The sequence below is a fragment of the Chinchilla lanigera genome, unplaced genomic scaffold, assembly GCF_000276665.1.
Source record: "Chinchilla lanigera isolate Chin_1 unplaced genomic scaffold, ChiLan1.0 scaffold00090, whole genome shotgun sequence".
NCBI classification, from domain to species: domain Eukaryota; kingdom Metazoa; phylum Chordata; class Mammalia; order Rodentia; family Chinchillidae; genus Chinchilla; species Chinchilla lanigera.
Window position 1 is genome coordinate 7,431,044 of NW_004955491.1, and position 21,955 is coordinate 7,452,998.

Genomic DNA, 21,955 nt, shown 5'->3' on the forward strand with positions numbered 1-21,955 from the left:
CGCCCGCGCTCCGCCCGCCGCAGCCTCGCCCGCCCGGCTCCCGGCTTTTTGTTCAAAGCCGCCCGCCGCCCAGCCCTCCGTGTTTGCGGCCGGCGCTGCGAGAAGACCTGATCGCCGCGGGGATCCCTCAGGGTGCGAGCCGGGCGGCGCGAGTCCGGGAGGGGCGACCGAAGACCGGGAAGATACCTTTTTTTTGTTTCTTCAAAAAGCCGCCTCCACCCAGTCGTGAGCCGGGCGGGTGTCTACTTTAATCCTCACCAGGACCATGGATTAAGTTACTCTTCCCTGATCAGAGGTCGGGTTCAGACTCCGGGCAAGATGAAGGAAAAGGCGATGATCAAGACCGCCAAGATGCAGGGGAACGTGATGGTGAGTGCGGGCACGCGGGGCGGGGGTCCGCCTCGCCGGGTCCGAGTCCCGGGATCCCGGGGGCGACCGCCACGGGTCCCCACGCGCGCGTGCGGCGGCCGCTCCCCGCCGAACCCACCCGGCGGCGCCGGGCGCGGGGACCCGCGTGGCCAGAATCGCAACTTGCCGGCTTCGCGGCCGCGGTCCTCCGGGCACGAGGCTTTGTGTCTGGGCGCACGGTGCCGGCAGCCCTCGAAGATGCATGTCTGTGCGAGTTCCGAGCGGCTGACCTGGGTTGTGCTGGAGGAGACGCAGGGATGGGGGTCACTTCTTCAGCCAGGGCCGGGCCACCGGGCCGCGCCGCCCGCGCCGGCCTCGGGGCTGCGAGTGCCCGGGGCTGAGACCTGTTGGGGAGGGCCAAGCCTCTGCTGCGCTCGGGGCGCGCCCCACCGCTCTGCCCTGCTCACCCGCACCCCGCGTCCGTGGCTGCCCACCCGGCGGGGCCCTGCTCCCAGGTTTCGGAAGGACGACTTCCCCAGAAGGTTGTGCCACAGAGTAACAAAGGCACGTCTTTCCCCAGAGATGACCGTGCACCGCGGCTGCAGGCCAAGGGGCATCTTGGCGTGGATAACTTTGGTAACTTGAGGACTGAGTGTGGCGCCTTCCCAGCGCCGACCCTTCCCTGCCTGCGTCCCCCTGGCTCTCCTGGCCTTGGCAGCACACCTGCTTAGGATTCCTGAAGCCTGGGGCGTGGGTCAGGGTGCCGGGATCTCTGGGCTCTGGCCGAGGACCGGGAGGTTGCCATCTTGTTCTGTGGGAATTGTCTGCGCGTTTATCTGAGCGATATTTTAACCCTGTAGGTGTTGGTGTGGATGAAGGATCCTGGTTGCACGTCTGGCCCATCCTTTCTGAGCAAGGGAAGGGCCGGGGAGTGGGGATTTCCAAGTTGCTCGGAGAAGTCAGGCAGGACAGAGGAGCATTCTTTCAGGCCAAGATCTAGAGCTGTTTATGAAAGTGGTTTAGGTCCAGGGCAGTGGGTGGGGAGCTGTGCTTGGAGAACCAGTGAGTGGCCCGTTTTGAGGTTTCCCTTTAAGGAAAAAGAGACAAGAAATGAGAATTTGTTTTAATCCACAAACTGCCAGGCTTAGCCACACCCACAGGAAGGCACCTGTTGCCTGGCGTAGAGGAGCACTGCGTTGGGTCAGAACTTGCCTTCTCCATTCCACACCGACGCTGGGGTGCGGTGAGCATAGATGAGGCCACCATGACCACACGTGCCCCTCCCAGGGCTGCTTCAGCCTGTAGGTTCTTGGCTGACCTAATTGTGCATCTGTGAAAACATACCTGTTTTCCTAATTTTTCCACCCTTTTTTAAACGCTATCATATTGTTCAGCATAATTTCGTGTTTGAACCAGGCAGAAATACATATGGAGTTACGGTTTGCAATTAAATGCCCACCCACACCTGTAATTCCTTTTCTGTAACATGCCACAGCATGTTAGTACAACCTCCACACTACATACAGAGGCTAAAGGATTCAGGTGGGTTACACTGATAATGACACATTAGCAATGATTACATAACATCAAATAAGTATCAAATAAGTATCTCTACTCATATCGCAGATGGTGTGTTATGGTAGAGCAACAACTTTGTACGAGATCTTTATTTAAAAAATTCAAGGTCTTCTTTCCATTACTCCCTTCTCTGCCTTCTACTTCCAAAAATGAAAAATGTGAAGATTGCTGATCGCATCTCTCGTGCTGGGAATAAGGGTATGGCAGGTGATGTTCACTGTATGTGCCCCCCCACCTTAATAAGAAGCATTAGAGTGAGTTGAACTGAGCTTAGAGAATTCTACAGCGAGCAGTATTTTTAAAAGTCATTCATACTGACCCAGGGAAACAAGATGCAGTCTTACTCAACTTTTAAATGTTCTTTCAATTTTTGAATTGACAATTAGGACTCTGCGGTTCATAACATTTGAAATTTCAAGTTCCAACTAAATCTGTGTGTGGCTTCCATCCAGTGATCACCCCATACTTGCATCATTAATATGAGATTTACTGGTCCCTAATTTTCATCAGTTGCCGTGGAGGATCCTGGCAATCATAGCCTCTCCCAGATATCTGGCACCTCTTTGGAATCAGGTGATATTTAGTTTTCTAGATGGGATCTGGATGACTTATTCCTTTTTCTGACAGTTGAGTTATGGCACATCCATAACAGAAGGACCAGAATGCCTTTATGTTGTGTCATATCTGTCAGTGGTCACACACACACACACACACACACACACACACACACACACACCGAGTCACACAAGCCAAATCTCAGTTCATAGATTTGGACTCACACTTGAGGTTTGAGATTTACAAGGGGTGGAGGAGACAGAGAACCTGGTTGGCCTGATACTGCCTGAAGAGTTTGGGAAATGCTGAATGCTGTTACAGCCAGGCACGGAGCCTACTCCCGCAGCCAGTGGCTTCTCGTGTGTGTTCGCGTGTGTGACATCCTGGACTTGCATACCTTTGTCTTACCGGGAGCCCTGAGGACTGCCAGAGCAGCACCCCGGCTTGTGCTAAATCTGGATGCAGGTTTTCTCCTGAGTTGATTTTTGATCACGGTTGGATGGCTCAGGAAAGGCAAGGTTATTAGATACAGTCCACTCTCTGGTCTTCTTGGGGCAAGTCAGCAAATGCAAAGCCATTGGTGGGACCAGTTCACAACTTCTCCTTCTCTGGAAGAGTCTATTTCATGAGCTTCTAATATTTCCAGGATGCATAGACTAACCATTTAATCTGTCATGTAACACATTGAAAGAAATCAAGATTTGCTACTTTCCTAGAACAAAATATTATTTTAAAAGTAACTGTATCTTTATAAAGTCTACATTTGAAGATTCATAGAGGGGCTGGCATGCATTTTTTAACCCATCTTACTTTATTACCAATATGCTGATACTCTGTTTATTTAACAGAGACATCCCAAAGGTTCTAGGATCAATGGGAAATTTTATTACCTGTGAGGTATTGCCTCATGCTAAATTCCCTGCTGTGTTCATATGGGCCCTTCACCTATGTTGAGTTGCTGAGTAAAGGTGGGTGGAACTACCCTATGATCACGGGAGTTTCCCTCTTCCTTGATACCTGTGTTGAGTGTTCAAGTATGTGGTGTGTCAACGAGGGTTGGGCATGGTTTTGGAGACCAGTGTGACATTAGCACATACAGAGGCTGCATGTCTACAAGCCACTTCCATACTGGAGGATCCCTTGGTTGCTTGGATTTACAGGAAGGTTGCAATCCATGAATTTTCTGCACAGGGAAAGTTAAACTTTTCTTCCTTGTAGACACTTGTACCGGTCAGTGTTTTACTAGAGAAACAGCCGTAACACAAGATGTACAAATGTATAAGAAATCACGAGATCAGCTTACGACGGTCAGCCACAGAGCTGGGCGACGGAGAATGCAGAGGCTGTCTGCACGCTGGAGACTGAAGGATTCAGTCCAAGATCTGGAGCTCATTGCAGTGTCTTGCGGGAGTCCATATCAAGGGGCACATGGGTCTGGGATGAAGTGTGAAAGGATCTGCACCAGAAGCTGAAGTCTGTGCCAGAAGCCAGGAGATCATGTCCAAGGTGAGGGCAAAGACTGGATCTCCTCCTAAGAAACAGAAGGGGATCAGTCTTTCCTCATTTCCCCTTTTGACACACTGCCCTACGATGGGTCTTTCTCTTTTTTTTTTTTTTTTTTTTTTTTTGGTTTTTCTCCGGTACCGGGAACTGAACTCACGACCTTGCGCTTGCCAGGCAGGCGCTTTTTGCCGCTGAGCTAAATCCCCAGCCCCTGGGTCTTTCTCTTAACTAAACTTCTCAACTTGACACAGTCAGTCATCACAGCACTGGAGCTGGCTTTGTATCTCTGGTCCCTGATTGGATCTAGCTGTAATACTGTAAGCCTAGGAACTCTTGAGAATGATTTTCTTCCCCTTCCTATGGTAGATCAAACTTCTAGAAGGCTCTGAACTGTCCAAAGTAAGAGTTTTCTTTCTGGCCGTCACAGCACTTCAAGACTTAGGTCAGCAGACAGACTGCTGTCTGCTGTGATGGTCCACAAGGAAGGAACGCAGGTGAGCAGATGCTCCCTGAGGCTTTGGGGCAAGATGTAGGGCTCATGTGGGGCCCAGTCCCCTGGGAACAAGACCTGCGTTCTCGAAGTGGTGTGTAGGGGTATATTCTCTCGTGTGGCTATACTTCCCTTAGCCTCGGGTACTTGAGAACACGGCTTTTGCTGCTTTTTGACAGATCAGTGGGTTGGTGACATAAAACCTTTGGTGCTGGTTCTAAATGTGGGCATTTCAGCGTGGAATCTCAGGAGAATTTGCCTTCTGAAAATGGATTCTAAAAATTACTTCAAAGGCCCCAAGTTCTGAGAGTTGTCCCTGGGTGTCTCAGGATGGGTGTTAAGGGTGGTAGCTCTCTACTTCTGGTTGCTCAGCATTCCTCAAAAAATCGTCAACCCTAGAAGCAGCCTTCTCCATCACGCGGGAGAAAGGGCCAAGCAATAGCCCACTTCACACCAGCTCCTGGGATGGGGAAGACGTTAAGACAGTAACAGCAAGTAAAAGTGTACCAAGTTGATCAAATTAGCAGGAAGAAGTTCCCGAAGCCAGAAAGACAGGGTGAGTTCAGGCTGCTTTACAAAACATCCTACAAAAGGCGTTTTGGTGGAGGGCTGTCCTGCCTGTTGCTGGTCTCGGCCTCACGTGTTCTCTGGGTCTGTTTGGAAATGCAAGTATACTAAACTGGCCCTTTCCTGTCCTGTAACCCATCCTGGCCACTGACCACATAACTTAAAACTTGTTCCCCATTTCCTCCTTGAGCTCTCTGTGTTCTTACTGAGAAACATGGTGCATTTTGAAATATCGGCACCGATCCATCATTCACTCCACTGACATCTGCTTTGTGTCATCAACCCTCAAAGGGATGGATCTGTTGAGCGAGTGGAGAGTTGATCTTTCCTCTGCTTAACGCAGGCTGCACTGTGAGAAAGGCCTGTAGTCCTAGCTGAACGTTTCCTTTTATTTTAAGTTCTTATTAGGTAACAGGAAAGCAAATTCCAGTTGTTTCCACTTTTATACTAAAATTGAAGTGCATGCTCTCTCTTTAGAGGATAACTGCTGCCTCAATGCCCTCTTTATTTAAGGAGATAAATGAAGGTATCCCAGACCAATTTTTTCTTTCCTTTTTTTTCCTTTCTTTTATCCTTTTCTTTTGTATTAGTTTAAAATAAATTCAACAATAGAGCAGAATTCTGTGGACTGTTTCAGTTATGAGAGCCAGTTTTATTTGATTAACAAGAGCACATTTTAGAACTCAGAAGCATGCTTGGACCCAGGAGTTCCCGAGCAGAGGCTGATCTGAGTGCCCAGGTGCACACAGCTAGCCCAGTGGCTCCAGGGTGACAGTATCAGCTGGGAGGTCTTGGGAAATCTGGACATCTGTGGGCATGCATGCTGTCTTAGTTACTTTTCTCTTTTTGCTGGGACAAAATACTGGACACCCAGAGTGAAAGAGGGAAAGGTTCACTTAGCTCACAGTTTGTAGAGGTTTCAGTCCATAAGCAGCTGGCTCCCACACAGGCAGTGTAAGGTACCAAAAGCAACACAAGTAAAAGAGGAGCAAACCTCTTTTCCTGCCTTGTATTGTATGCAGGCTACCTGCCCTAGGGCAGGTATAGCACTCACACCCGCAATCCCAACAGTAGACAAACTCTATATTCAACTGCCTCCAAAAAGCCCACCCCCTAGGGCCATATGAAGCTTGAGGGGAACATCAGACACAAACCATAACACACACTGAGAATCACTCATGGAGGGTGGAGGGTGGAGGCTCTCAGCTGTCTACACACATCCCTGCCTGGCACCCCTTCCCCAGCCCAACACACTTGGGGGATCCAGAGTTAGCTGCCCTGAGACGTTGCTGGGTGTTAATCAGTTTCATAGCAGTTCTGTGGGACTGCCAAGATCCAGAACCACTGGCTGAAAGGTGAATTTTTAAGATAAATATCTCCTGAGGAAGTCACAGAAAGACAGGTGGAGAATGCAGGAAGACAAAGTAAAATGCACATGTGGGAGAAAGAAAAGGGTATCAGGAAGGAACACCAAGGAAACATATTCAGTTTTTTAAAGTTAATTTTTAACTGATACATAAAAGCATAACTGCACATTGTAATAAGCTAGCATGTAGAATTTCCATACATGCTATACATTGTATAATGTTCCCGGCAGGTTAAACATATCCATCTCTTCAAACACTGATCATTTTTTTTTATGGTGAAAACTTTTAGCTCCTTTCTTCTAGTTTGAACTTTGACTTGAAAGTTTTCTAGGCTCATTTGTACCCTGGGAGGGAAAAGCAGGGGCACCTGAGGAAGCCCCGGTTTTCTGTCTCTCCCAGAGAAGAGGAGTCATTTTCATTGGAAGATGCAATTGTTTGTCTGTGGTCCATTGAAGACGCCTTTCAAACCAAGAGGCGGGGAATAGAGAGGAGGAAGTAGTACAGAGACTGGCTGAGGAGCCTGGACCAGCAGGACAGTTTGGGGATTTTCCATGACTCCGGTGACTCCTCAGGCTGCATCTGGACCCTGTCCCCTGTGAAATTGTTTGGGAACAAATAGATTGATTGTTCCTAAAGTGTAGCATTCCTCCCATCACCGCAGCCTTGCTGCCTCCCCTCAGTCTTGACCTCGGAAAATCACCTTTCCCACCACAGCAAGCTCTACAGCCTCTGCTGCCCCGAGCGATGTGGTATCTCCTCATTCATTGGTCCAACTTCCTGTGTGTCAGTATTCACAGGTAGAGCAAGTGGATGGCATAAATTTATATGCTGATAAATCACAATGTACAGAGAACAATGTGGCCCAGCCTTGATGACACAGGCAGAGCTGCAAGTGTGTGTGTGTGTGTGTGTGTGTGTGACTGTGAACATGCTCACACTCACACACACACACCACAGCCCACTATGCCCGGGCACCTCAGGTGTGAACTGCCCATGCCCCTTGGCCAGCACGCCATGGCAGCAGATCTCCTTGAAGAGCGCTGTTGTAGGCACAGTCTCTCTGATTGCTTGACTTCCGTGGCTATTAAATACAAATATCAATGCTATGATAAACCAGGAGAGCCAAGGACATTCTGGTTTCTGGGCTGGTGTTACTCATCTGTGAAAATGAAAGCAATTGCTGGCTGGCTGTGCTGGCCGCTGGGCCTGGTTGGCAATGTTCCAGCTGGACTGGCTGAGATGGCATCAGGTTCCACCCAGGGGAGAAGCCCAGGGGCATCACGCTGTCTTCTGTGACAGGCACCTTTGCAAGTGAGCTCCCCTCCCCCACTAGACTCGTGTCCCTATTATGCTACATATAATTTTACTTTGAATAATTCTCACTTGATGATGTTGATTATAGATGAACAACATGCAACAAAACGTCTATTAATAACAGCCCGACTCTGAGCTTGAGGAGTCCAAACTAACCAGCTTATCATTACTCCAGAACTTTAATCTACAAATGGAATTTCTAGGGTCTGTCCTTAACCTCAGTACAAATTCACCTCAGGTTTTTGTGTCTTTGCATTCTATACTTTCGGGAAATAAGAATTGATAGTCTTCAAGCCTGAAGGCCAAAATTCTTTTATTCTCACAAGGTAATTTGGTAGATTCTCTGTGCTAATGCTAAAGAAAATTTAATACATTTAAAAAATATTATCTATAATTATCTGTAGCAGAAAAGAAAAGATTTTGTAGTTAGATTCTAAATATGCTGTTTTCCTAGAAATTTCTGTTTATTAGATTGAATCAAATCTTTTTTTACTTCCTTTGGTACTGGGAATCGAACTCAGGACCTTGCGCTTGCCAGGCAGGTGCTTGTACCCCTGAGCTATATCCCTGGCCCGATCAAATCAAATCTTGAGTAAATTTTATGAAGCTTTTTCTTTGCTGCTCTTTCAATGATTTGTAAATTGTATGCATTTTTTAAAGATCCCTGACCTTTCATTTCAAAACTAATTATGTTCATTGCTTGCAGTTGTGTTATGGCTTGTGTATAGATGTCCACCAAAGCCTCATGCGGTCATAGGTGAGGCTTTTTCAGGGGTGGCTGGATCTAGATTGTGTGAAGCTGGGATTGATTCATGGTGCAGTGCTAGGCTTAAGGGCACTAGGTAGGATTAAGGGTGTGAGTGCTGCTCACTCTAAGTAGCCTGGATACGATACAAGGGATAGAGAAAGAGCTGTGGTCACCCCTTGTTGCTTTGCTACCTTTTGATCACCATGGACTGTTTCTCCTCTGTGATGCCCCTCTGCCATGCCACCCTGCCTTGGAACCAGCCGATTATGGACTGAAACCTCTACAAACTGTGAACTAAATAAACCTTTCCCCCCTTAACTTGTGGGTGTTGGGTATTTTGTCTCAGCAATGAGAGAAAAGTAACTAAGACAGGTTGCATAGAGCCTGTGTAGCTTATAAAATAGTTTTAGTACACTGTCTTATTAGAACAATGCATTGTGTTGACAGGACAGGTAGGAGGTGTGAACAAAATATATGGTGAATGTTTAAATACAAAAAATTATTACAGTAAAAGACACATTGCCATGGATCTCCCTTGAGTGCTCCCTCTTACTTCAGACACTTGTCCCGTTGCTCTTGGCACTCTCTGAAGCAGTTCTTGGAGTCCTCTCACATGAGGTTCTTTATGAGGTGTGATCAAAAATATGGTGAATGCTCCTGGCAAGTGCCATCCAGTGGGGTTTTATAGGCTTGTAAAAACATAATGCTGTGTTCCCTGTGCCTTATTCATTAGATCTGTTACTGTTTGACTTCTGGTTCTTCCCCAGACTCAAAATGACCATAAAAGGAAAACATTATGGATTGATTAAAAACATTCAGGCTGTCACAACTGTGCAATTAAACATACTTACTGAAGAGGACTTCTGGAGCTGCTTCAGAAAGTGGCAGGAATGATGGGATACGTGTGTTTGAAGTGAGGGGGATGACCCTGAAGGGGATTCGTGGCAATAACTTTCAATAAATCATAATGCATTTTTTAAAAAAATGTAGACATTTGCTGTAGTTTTTGATCTACCAAGGATTATTTCATTTTTGTGGGTATGAGAGTGAAAACTTGGACAGATGATTCAGCAGGAGTGAGCCAGGAGCCTGGAGGCATTTCCCACTTCTGGGCCGGCATCTCTGCAGCCTGCAGCAATGCTGTGGATGTTGTTTACTTTCCAGTTGCAGCTGGAAGGAAGTGATGAGCCTAGAAGGCTGGAGGGATGTACAATCCGCGTACTGCCTCTTGGGCTCTGTCGTTCCAGATCCTTCAGCCTCTTCTGCAGCATATTTAGATGCCAGAAACATCTGCCACAGGTTGCTTGTTAGGATCTTCCAACAGGGAGGAGCAAGGAACCTGATGTACTAACAGCAATACCAGGAAGTGAACACCCACCTGTGCATTCCCCAGCTCTCTCAGCCACAGGAGAAACTGCTGGGGGACCAAGGGAGACACCTGTGGCAGACACCTGTGGAGACACCTGTGGAGACACCTGTGGCAGACAGGAGCGCAGTATCTCAGTGTCACTGCAACATCAGCCCAGTCCTCACCTTAGATCTATAGGGCAGCACTTCTCTGGGCGGTGGAATTTCACAAAATTGCATTCAGCACCTCAACTACATTAGCATTCTTAGACATTAAAGTTAAGGTTTTGAAAAGATTCCCATAGCAAATTTAGACACAGATTAGAGCAATGGGAACTTTGTACACAGATAGTGGGTGGGGCAATGACTACAACTTTGAAACCATTTTCATCTGAGCTGCTAAAGTTGAAGATCCAGGTACCTTATGACTCAAACACTGTCTCCCCCAAGACAAGGACAAGAAGACTTGTAGCAGAGATGTTTCTGATAGCTTCAAACTGGGTCCAACCTAAGTCTCCCTCTGCAGTGAGAACATGCACATGTTGGTTGAACTTACACACTGGATCCTAGAGCCCGGCAGAATGAATGACTTCACACTCAGAAACATGGGAACTTTCTCAGACAGTACTGAACCGAAGAAGCTGAGGCTGAGAGGATACACATCTGTAATTCACTTTTGTAAAGTTAGAAAACAGGTAAAAGTAAAATATCTTGTTAATGGATATTGACATAGTATCCCTGGTGGAAATGATACAATTTTCAGGACCCTTGGGGGTTTATGATCATCCAGTTCGCAGCAGTGGCTGTCTGTGGCGAGCGGAGAGCGCACTGGTTGGGAGGTGTGTGGGGGTGGTTCTGGAGCAGGGTGGTTCCAGTACTTGTCACAGGCTACTTTATGGTCGTGTTTCCTTTGTGCAGATGTTTGATGCACTTTTCTGTATTTGGGTTGCATCTCACAGTGCTTAAAGATTTTCAGATGTGTTTTTCAATTACTGGGGCATGTGCATGAGTGTAGATTGGATGTGCCCACATGCACACTCACACATAGGAAGATGGTATACATCCTTCTCATTATGGCAGGGAAGACCATTATGACCTCACCATCAAAATAAAGGGCATGTGGGAATTAACTTGATGTTGGCCCACAGTTTAGTTTCTGAAGGTGAAACAGGGTCACTGAAGTCTATACTAGAGAGTGGTTCTCAGCCAGTGGTGCCTGGACCCATACTATCAGCATCCCCCAGTGCTGTGGTTTGCATAACTGCCCACAAAGACCCTTGTGTTAAGAGCTTGGTCTTCAGCTTTTGGTGCCACTTGAGGGTAGTAGAACCTTTAAGAGCTGGGGTCTTAGTGGGAGGAAGTGAGGTCATGGTGGGGGCGTGCCCTCAAAGAGGATTATGGGAATTTAATCTCTTCCTCTTCTTTTACTTCCTGACTCCCTTAAGGGGCGCAGCTTCTTCAACTCCCACTCCTAGCATAGGTGCTGCGTCAAAACAGGCCCTGAAGGAGCAGGCCATGGGCTGAAACCTCCAAAATGGTAAACCAAAATAAACCTTTCCTCTTTTGCTGTTGATTACTTAAAGCATTTTGTTACAGTACTGGGAAGCTGGCACCACATCTGAGTCCTACCACACTGTACTTTCTTGGGGCCCTCAGAATTACTAGACAAAAACCCAGAGGCTGAGGATTCTGCTGGGTGATAAAGTTTAAAGCTTTAAACTTGTCAGTTCTGAACCTATCTATGGGGAAAGAATTGTTCTGTTGTTGTTCTGCATTTTGTATTTAAAAATTTTTATGCCATCATGGAACAGTATTTTTGCAAAATACAATCAAAATGAAATAATTTTAAAAAATGAAAGAGACACAAAATACAAACCCACATTATATATAAAATGTAATGTTGTGATATTTTTATACTTATTAAAATTGTATTACTACAATTCGTAATCTTTGTGTTCTTCTAACATGTAGAGTCCACATTGCTCTGAGCCTTTCTAAACATCATACCTGGAATTTGTGTTCTTGGCTCCTGGAGAAGCAGTGACCAGCTGTGTGGACTGGTTCTGTCTGTAGACTACACTCCCAGCACTTCCTGTGGGAGGATCCCGAACAGCCTCTGTGAGGTTCTTAGCACTACCTGTCACAGGTCCAAGTTCCTGCTGGAGACTTGTCACGAAAAACAAAACTTCCTTCCAACCCAGAAAACCTCACTGCAAAGTTAGGAGAGAAAGGAAACGGTTTTATTACTAAGCATTAAACCAGAACATCATGGACATCTCAGGCAGTCTGCTAAAGAGATTGCAAAGAGAGATTGAAATCTCATCCTTCCATATAGCAATATAGGTGGACCATTCCTCTATGTTAGCCAAGTTTTACAGTTTAGAGTCTGGTGACAAGTTAAGCCCCTCTACTGCCAGGAAACTAAGAGATGGTTTATCTCCCTGATTACATCCAAAGAGGCTGTCCCTGGTCTGTGATACATCCATTCATAAAGGACAGAGAAAGAAATTTGGAGAGAAAAGTTGTATGCTGGGGGTGGGGGTGTGATGGTGGAATTGTCTCTATTTTAAACTAAGAGAGCTAAACCTCTTATTTTTTAATTCTGAGGTTGTCATGATTATGTTTTCTTTCCAGCCTTATCTGCAGGATGTCTTTTGGTAGCAAGCAGGTCTATGAGTCATGGCCCCGAGATAATTTTGCTTTCTTAGTGAAACCATTCTACTTTAAATTTGATTCACTATAAAGCATTTATGTGGGTAGAATTAAGGTAAAAAAGACGTTTGTCATTTTTAAGTTTGTTATTAAGGAAGGATTGGGCATTTTCTCTAAAGTTTATTTTTGGCTGTGATTATTTAAAGTGGTTCATTTTTTTCAGACATCTAGGAAATGTTAATTAGTGTGTATAAGACTCCCAGTTCTAAAGTCTACCACAAAGGCTTTTCTTCCGCCTCTTCCTCAGTACATATAAAGGAGATAATGTTAAAATGCGCTTATGCAAATTTTAAAATTTCCTGCTACATTAACAATGCTAATGACAGCTAATGCATTCCTAAAGCTTCCTGGGATCTGGGACACTCCAAGTGCTCTGAACTGTTTCAGGACCACCCTGGAAATATATGGGGAGTAGAATTTTCCATGAAGATTAGCTCCTTAGAAGCAGATTCACTGTAGGGTTTTAAGAGATGAAGAAGAGCTGGGATGTCGGTGTGGTGCTGGCCAGAGTTGGAGCCCTCTTCCCTGTCTACAGTGATGGTACAGCTTCTGAGATGGTCACGCAGTTTGGTGAGAAAAGAAAATTTGCCCTGTAAAAGTATAGCAGAAAAAGATGAGGAGAAAAGGCGATTAAGACTGGTCACCTAATGGTAAAGAAGCTTCCTCTTGCTAAGATGATGTGAGCCTTCCCTAGAACCAACTGCTGTGACTCCACAGACAGCATCCTTGTATAGTAGGTATGTCCGCCTCCCTCACTGTAATAAAACACCTGAGATAAACAGCTTAGAAAGAGGAAAGAGTTATTTTGGCTTGTGGTTTCCCAGGCATCATTCCATGGACGTTTGATCTTGTTGCTTTGGACCTGTGGCCACATTACCAGTACGTCATGGAGGGAAGATGTAACAGGAAATAGTACCCTCATGACATCCAGGAAGCAAAGAGAGAGGAAGGGACTGGGACCTTAATATTCCCTTCAAGGTCACATCTCCAGTGACCTAACTTCCTTCCACCATACCTCATCTCTGAAATGTCCTACCACTTCCCACTAGTGCCCAGGGCTGGGGACCTTTAGGAAACAGTGTAGATCCAAACGATAGCAGTAAGAGTTTTCTGTAGATCCGGTATCATAAGATGAACCCCTGTTGTTTCTTACTGACCTGGAGAATTCTTCCTGCAGCCATATTTGAGTAATAAACATCCATAATCATTGCAGACAGTTCTTTTAGGTTAATTCAGCTTGCCTCAAGATCTTGTCACAGTGAGTATTCTAGAAGCTCTTCTTACTGTGTTGAAATTGTTTTCCCTTCTTTCTTGCCTCAGTTCCTTAATATCAAATACCAATCAGGGGAGGCATGTGCACCTTGAGCCACAGTTCAGTCATAGAAAAAATATGATCTGGTATTCAGGGACACTCAGGCTTTCCGACTGAAGATTCAGTATTTGAGTGGACTCTGCTCAGACTGTCAGGAGTCAGGGCCAGGGTTATAACTCAGCAGGACAGCGCCAACCTGGCAAATGCGAGGCCCTGAGTTTGATTCCTGATACACAGCCCCACAAAAAATTTGAACAACAAAGGAATGTCGCACTAGTCATTAACAGGAGAAACAGCATGGAAATTTATTAAGGCACAGGTGCATGGTAGCCATGCAAAATATGCAATGCAAAGAAAAGCCAGATGTTGAGGCTCAAGTATCTTCTTCCAGAGGGGAAATGGGGGGTGGGGGTGGGGGACTCAAGACAGTTTTTAAGGGAGAGTGAATGATTTTTAACAGAAATGAGTGGTCCTAGAAAACGTACTGAAACAAAGTTCTCCTGGGCTCTTAAGTGTGTTGATTTTCATTTTTCTTCTGTGATACTAGCTTAGTGACTGACAGTAAGAAGACTGACAGCAACTCTGTCCCCCTTTGGTGCTCAGGTCTTTGGGTCCAAAAGGGAATTTCATGGAGAGTCCCGCCCTGCCCTTGACACTTGCTGGGGCCTTCTCTGATGTCCAAAATGACATGTACTGGGGCAAGGTCTTCTGAGCTCCAGTCTGCTCTGGCATTCTCCTGTGGAGTCCTTAGAGCAGACCCTGCTGGGGAAATGTTACTGCAAATGAAATCTCCCAACCTAGAAATCATCTCCATAAAGATAGCAGGGAAAGAGAGCACTTTCATTATTTGAGTAAGTGTTCAGCAGAATGTGGTGCACCTGAAGGCAGTAAGCTGGGAGGTAGCAGAGACAGAGAGAAATCTTGTCCCTTTAGGTGGCCAGGCAGACAGAACCCATTAAAGGCGTGTTTTCACTATAAACAGTCCTTAAGTAAGAGGGGCTGACAACATTGTCATCGTATAATATTGTATTGTCACCCAATACATAGCTCATTCCAAATTTACCTGGGAATTGGAGTGACAGCTGTGTCACCACAACTGCTTATTGGCTTTCTCCAGAAGAAAAACAAGCTTTTGTGTCTCCCAGACAGGACCTAGTTTTGCAAGTTGGAGCCAGAAGCCCAAGGATCAGCCTCCAGACGTTGACAGAAAGAGAAGTGAGCGCTCTCTCCCTCTCTGTCTCTGTCTCTCTCTCCCCGCCACCTCTCTGTCTCCCTGTCTCTGTCTCTACCTCCCCCACCATGTTTACATTTCAACATGGGTCAGGAGGTTGACAGAACACCCACCACCTAGTCCTTGGAGTGATGCATTTGAAAGAGATTCATGAAGGCTTACCATGATAAGTCCTGTACGGCAAATTCTATAAGAAAAAGGGGGAAAGGGGTGCCTTCCCCTTTACTTTAGATGAGGAGAATGAAGCCTCTTATTTTAAATTTGTAATTGTCCTTACAACCCACAACATTTAAATGAGTGAGATTTGTGACATGCCCTATCCAAGAATCTACCAGCAAGAAGACACCTCCACAGAACACCAAAGGCAGCACAGGCAGGTCCTAGAAGGGAAACGTGAGGGACTCACAGTGTGGGGGAGAGGAGCCCCTGAGGAGAGACTGTGTAGGGTGCTGGGCAAGGGAATTAGTCGGGTCCAAAGAGCAGCCTTCCCGCTGCCTTGCTTCCAAGGGCTGGCTGGTGCAGTGCTGACTTGCAGCGAACGATGCGATGCATGCTTTGCATAGCACATCTCATGAGCCCCTCTGCGTGCCACAGCAGCCCTGCAGGCCGGGAATATTGCCTTCAGTTTTCCTGTGAAGGTTAAAGGAGGTCAATCAGAGGACTGCCTGCAGTCCCCAACGACATAGGGGAAGGCCAGCATCCAACTCAGATGTACGTGACACTGCGCGGAGTGTGTGTGTGTCTCAGACTAAGAAGACACTGATGGATACACAAGAAGATCTCACTAATGCCACCAGGACTGTCACCCCCGGAAGGGTCCCTGGAAGCTTGTGCCACTATTCAGCTCAGCAGGCACTGCCCATGCCTTTGCTTTTTGTTTTATCTTTTTACATTTTCTCACATCACTCATGGTAGGAGTTAGGTGCTGGGGTCAAGGGCTGTGTCCTTACGGTTGCGTTCATACCCCGCACTGACCTCACAGAGCAGCAACCCTGGAGATCTCCGCAGTGTGGGGGAGCACTGTGGGAACAGGGACTTTTTCCTGTGTTCTGAAATTGTCACTCACCGTTTCTGACAAGCAAGGGGTGTCCTGGCCTGGGCTGCCCATGCAGAGAGGCAGACAGGAGGACATTTTGTGAACTGGAGACCCAAAATTAGCTAATTCTTGGGTTCCTCTCCGTTTGTTCTTCGGTGCCCACATGTGGGGTGATTTCCTGAAGCTCAGCATTCTAATCCGTGTGCACCGGGTGAGGGGAGGGGGTTAATGGGGTTCTCTGATGGCTGATGATCCACTAAAAGGGGGGTGGGGATGGCAAGAGGCTCTGGCGGTGGTAGGGAGCACTAGAATCTCATCCTGATAGTTCCCAGAATGACAGTGTGACAGGGGCAGCTGTGTAATGCTTACAGAGTGTCTTTTATACAGATCTAAAGACACATGGGTGACTGTAATATAATCCTGCCTTTTCCTTCCCCCGGGGCTTACATTATAGGGGCAGAAGTGGATAGGAGATCGTGCAACTAATTAGGTACAGACAGTTAAATACAGATCATTAAGAAACAGGAGACAACTGATCGAGCAACTAATAAGGTACAAATATCACAAAACATAAATGAAGACTGTTGTTATTTCAACACTGATGTAGTCTGGGTTTGAATATTTTATAAGTAAGAAAAGTATTTTAAAGCCCTGTCTATATAAGACATCACAGATGAGAAAGCTATTTGCTCTAAATTATCACTCTAGGGTAAAAATCAAAATATAATTATGACTGTTTCTTAAACATGATGGAAAAAACTATAAATTGGCATTTTACTACTACAGTGAGGATTTTGAAATGAGAAGAATTTAAATGAAATTTAAAGCAAATCTTAGCTACAATTTATGAGTGTTACAAAAAGACACAGAAGAACTTTACTAAGAAAAGGCCTAAGGACAGCTTCAACTAGGTGTGCAGATTTGGTTGTTAGATGCCAGAGCAGGAAGCACAGGTCAGTAACTGGGGCACAACCTCTGGAGGGCATCACTTTACAGAGTGGAAATGGAATCACCATTTGGTCTTGGGACCAAAGATCAGAGAAATGAGAAAGAGCTGGTTAGAGTGAAGAAACAGAAATCAAAACAAAAGTGAAGGTGGGTGGTAGGACCTCTGTGAAAATTGGGGGAAAAAAGGAGATGAGCAGAAAAATATCCGTGTATTTTTCTTTGTGAGTAAGTATTTTTAAAGCACTAACAGGCTGTTAAACTCAGTGTTTATAGAGAAATCCATATCAAAATGGAAGAGAAATATTGCAGGTTTTGCTAAATTAATGAAATTTGTTAAACTGACCTCAAAGGCTGTGTGTGAAGATCAGATCACAGCTGGATTTCCAGCTCTGAGTAACACACTGGTGCACATGAGAACCATGCAGGGGTAGAACTTGTGTTGGTTGTGGAGATTTGAGGTCAGCCATGATGCTTACCTCAAGTGTGATGGTTATTTTATGTCAGCTTGGCTGGGCTGCAGTTGTGTCTTTCTGCATGTTTGCAGGCGGGCATTTTCAGATAAGACTAGTGTTTAAATCAGTGGATTTTGAGCAAAATGGATGACTCTCCCTAATGTGGGTGGGTCTTGTTCCAGCAGTTGAAGGTCTCAGTAGGACAGAAGACCAATGTTCCCCCTAGTAGGACAGACTTCCGTGGCAGAGGCCCTTTGGACTTGAGGCCCGGCTCTCCTGGGTCCCCACCCTGCCGATTTTGGACCTGGCGGCTCCTGTGGTCACATTAGCCAGTTGCTTCCTATAAATCTCTCTCCTTATGTCCTGTTGGTTCCATTTCTCTCAAGAGACCCAATACTAAGAAAACCGAGAGGAATAGGGGCTGTGCCAAGCACTTACAAACATCTGGAAGGCACTCACTGAAATAGGATCAGACTCATTTTGTATGATTTTGAGAGATCCACTTCCCTGGGTAGAAATTAGTGGCTGGCAGATTTTAGTTTAGCAGAAAGAGACAACAGAATCTGATGCCCTGACATAAAAATGAAATCCAAATGAAGTGTTTGTGTGCAAGGCTCTTGGTGCATGGTACTGCAGACTGGATTCAGCGGATCCATCGGGATTAGGAATTACACCGAGTGTTAGAAGTTTTTAATGTAGCAGCCCGTGTTTTTGGTAACACATGCAGTAAAGGGCCAGGAAACGTCAGTTTATTCCTCAGAGGATAAATGACAGACTTAATCTGAAAGTTAAGAGTTTTAAATGGAAGCATTCAGGCCACGTTGAGATAAGGACAGAACCCTGAAACAGTTACACATTTGATGTTTGGTTATTTTAATCCTACTGACTTGGAGATAGAAAGACACCTCCTTTTTTTGTAGTTCTTGCACTAAGAATGTGCTGTTTTTCTCTAACAGTTTACCATGTATCAAACGGAAGCCAAAGCTGCTGTCTTTAAGGGTTTCACTGTAGAGTTGCTTATGGTCACTGTCATGAAGCGAAGGACTAGCTAGGTAGTCTAACTTTTTGCATTTGAATGAAAATATGACTGGCCATACTGAAAATACTTTAAAAGAATTAAGCCTATTTCAGTGAAAAGCATCAAGAAATGCAATCTAGTTTTTGGTCACTTTAGCCTTTCTTTTCCCCAAATGGTTCATGCAAAACTTACGATGGCCCTGGTCTTAGTGGAACAAGCTGAGGCTCTCCTGTGGGCAGGTGGCAGGGCACAGCCTCCTGTAACAGCTCCTGCAGAGCCACCTGTGTGCACGCTGGTCCTTGTCTCTGTGGAGGAGCAGTGCCACCACCTCGGGAATACCTGGCCTTCCATATGACAGGGACAAGCATGTTCTCATGGAAGGAACCCTTCTGCACTGTTGGTGGGAATGTAAACTAGTACAACCACTGTGGAAATCAGCATAGAGATTCCTCAAAAAACAAAATCTAGAAATTCCACTTAATCCTTTCCAGATGACTTCCCAAAAGAACTGAAGGCATCATATTACAGTGATCCGTGCATAGCCGTGTGTATGACAGCACTATTCACAATACTTAAATCTCAGAAGCAGCCCGTATGTTCATCAGCAGACGAACGGATGAAGAAGACACCGTGGCATGTATATATACAGTGGATTCCAAGTCAGCCACACAGAAGGATAATCTTGAGTCATTTGTAGAAATATGGATGCAGCCTGAGAGCATGACATTAAGTGAAATAAATCAGACACAAGCTTAACTATCACACGGTTTCTCTTATCTGAGAAACCCAAAGTATAAATAAAGAGCAACATAAAATATAGACAGTAGGAAGCAGGGAGATGGCGCTTTTGCAAACAGGAAGGCAATCTGGAGGGGGAGGGACTGGTTAAAAAGAGTTCAGACGTGTTATGTACATGTACCTAGCTCCTAAGATGAGCATAACAGCACTATGTAATGCAAACGTGTATTAGTGAAAATAAATACATGTAAAGTAAAAATAAAAATGAATGAGTGAATAAAAATTAAAAATCTGGTGTCCCTGAGGTGCTGTTCTCTGCCAGTCACTGCCTGCCCTGTCCCGGGCAGGCCTAACATTCAGACGTCACTGCTTCCTCTTCAGGGTGCTCAGGCTCTGGTGCTTACCTTTTCCTGGGTGTCTCCAGCCAGGTTCAAGCTTAGCTCCCATGGCAGTCGGCCTGTGAACCAGCTCACACGGTACGTGACTCTTGTGACCTCGTCCTCTTCCTCACTTCCGGTGTCCCATGCCCTCCTTCCGGGGCTGTCGCCCAGCCTATCCTCCTCTGGGTTTAACGTGATCCTCTGCATTTCCTACCTGCAGGGTCCTGTTCTTCCACATCACCGTGAGCAGTGTCTGTGTCCTGAGGTCTCCGCGTCTGGGCCTCAGCCTGTACGTTTTGTCCCTAAAGGAGTTCAAGGGACAAAACATTTTGTTCCCAAATGAGTTTCAAGGAGCTTTCAGGGTTTTGAAATTATGACCTACATATCATGTAATCCCTGCTTTCCCGGAGTTTAAATCACTGCAGAACCATTTTATCCACATTCAGTGAAAAGGATCAGGGACCAGCGCCCAGGATGCAGGCAGGAAGTAGCAGCCCGGGGAGATATGGGCGGGTGCTGAGAGGGAGCGCTGCGGTAGAGGTTGCCCGGGACATGCCCTGCAGTTGAAGGGCCTCTCTGCAAAGACCTGCATCTCCCAACCTGGCTCCGAAGTCTCTTTCCTATTCCATTTCAACTGCCAAAATAGCTCTTTGAATTCGGTGCTTAGAAGGATTTAGAGATACTAAAAATTGCAGCATATCCTACAGAGCTATTTGTAAGAGGAAAGCAATGGAGGTAGAGAAGTGGGTTGTTGAGAATAATAGGGTGAGCTTGAAAAAGAAACAACACGAGGATTAAAATTAGGGCAATCTTCTGCATATTGAAATTTCCCAAACCCAATTTTTCTCTAAGGAGTTTTACTCTAATTTTTCTTCTAAATGGAGAAAAATTAAATTTTTCAAATTTTACGCAAGCACACACACACATTTTATGGGGTGGGGGGAGCTGAGTTATGAGCTCCATTTACCAGGTGATCTCAGTGGCTTCCCTGTGAACACTCTAACGAGCTCTTTGCGGTTGTGCTAACCTATAAAATATAGCAACTGTCTGGATAGTCTGAAAAAGGTAATGTGTGAACATCAACAGCCTAGCTTCTGAACATCATGGTATCTATTCAAGACCCTGTAACCATGAGTATGTTAGCTGGGGACCAATGACCGAGGTCTCACCTCTGTAGCAAAAATTTTTCTACATAAAACTGTGTTTGGGTCTTACAATCCATCCTTATCTTGAAGTAATGGCTTGCCCTTAAGCCTGAGGTTCTTCCAGTCTTTGCATAGCTACTCTTTGATTTGAGCTAGGAGTAATACAATAACTCTTGTGATGTAGATTCATTGTTTCCTCATGTATCTGTAAACTACATAAAATATCATTGAGTCTCAAAACAGAGTCATCCTAGCAGGAAGTTATTTGCTGTTGCCTCTCCTAGACTGTAAAAATACTCTTACTGACCTCAATTTTTACCTCCCTGGACCCGGAGCTGTAGTTAGGACCAGTACCAAGTACATCTTTCTTTCACTTGCTGCATACTCAATATTCGAGCAAGCCCAACCCAGCTCCCTTGAACTTTCTGTTTGCAAGACAAAAAACTACTGAGTCCAAGTCTGGGGCCATTGCTATGCGGTGCTTTTGCAAACCTTGGAAACATTTTAAAGCTGTGCAAAGGAGCCCATTGTTCCTGCCTGGCTGCGGGTGCTCCTGCCTGCGGAATGGGTTGAATGTTTTGTGTGGGTCTCAGCCTGAGGAACCATAGCGAGAGACAACAGCCAGTTCGGGAAGGCTCTTACTTGCAATGCGTTATCAAATTTTCACAGTTGAGAGCTCTGTACTGGAAACACGGACCATCTTCTGAGTGTCAGAAGCTAGCTGCTCCCCTTCCTGTCTGAATAGCCGAGAAGAAGTTATGCATTCAGTATTCACTTAAAACATTTTTGCCTCAGTCAGACCCTGAGCCCAGAGATTCCCCAGCTGCGTTTATCTGCCAGTGAACATTTATGAGAATTCTTTAAGGAGGGGGCCCTTCTCCTGACCTCGGGCGTCATTTTTAAACAGTTTATGAGGTTATCATTTCCATAGCCTGTGTGAACTTCAATGAATGTGAGGATATTATTTTCAGAGTTGTTCTACTGCCATCACCGCTGCCTCACCTTCTAACACCTCATTCTGAAAAGAAACCTCATCCCGTCTCCTAGACGTGAAAAAGCCTATTGCTGTGCCTTGTGGATGAAGACATCAGGTTCGGAGACTGACTGCCTTTCTTGCTCGTTTCCCAGGGTCCACAGCGTGCGCACCCTCTGAGAAGTTGCCCCAC

At 45.8% G+C, this 21,955-nt stretch overlaps 1 protein-coding gene across 2 annotated transcripts in view; it reads left to right on the plus strand.

Moving 5' to 3' along the window:
* The window catches only part of Dpp6 (dipeptidyl-peptidase 6), an 842,230-nt gene that overhangs the window by 105,324 nt on the left and 714,951 nt on the right, over nucleotides 1-21,955 (plus strand). The window contains exon 1 of one of the 2 annotated variants that reach the window (XM_005404854.2): nucleotides 34-369. The exons of the other annotated variant lie outside the window; for it this stretch is intronic. Coding sequence (XP_005404911.1) covers nucleotides 319-369 — 51 coding nt within the window. The 5' untranslated portion in view covers nucleotides 34-318. Of the gene's footprint in view, nucleotides 1-33; nucleotides 370-21,955 lie in introns of those variants that run through there. 2 annotated transcript variants of the gene reach the window in all.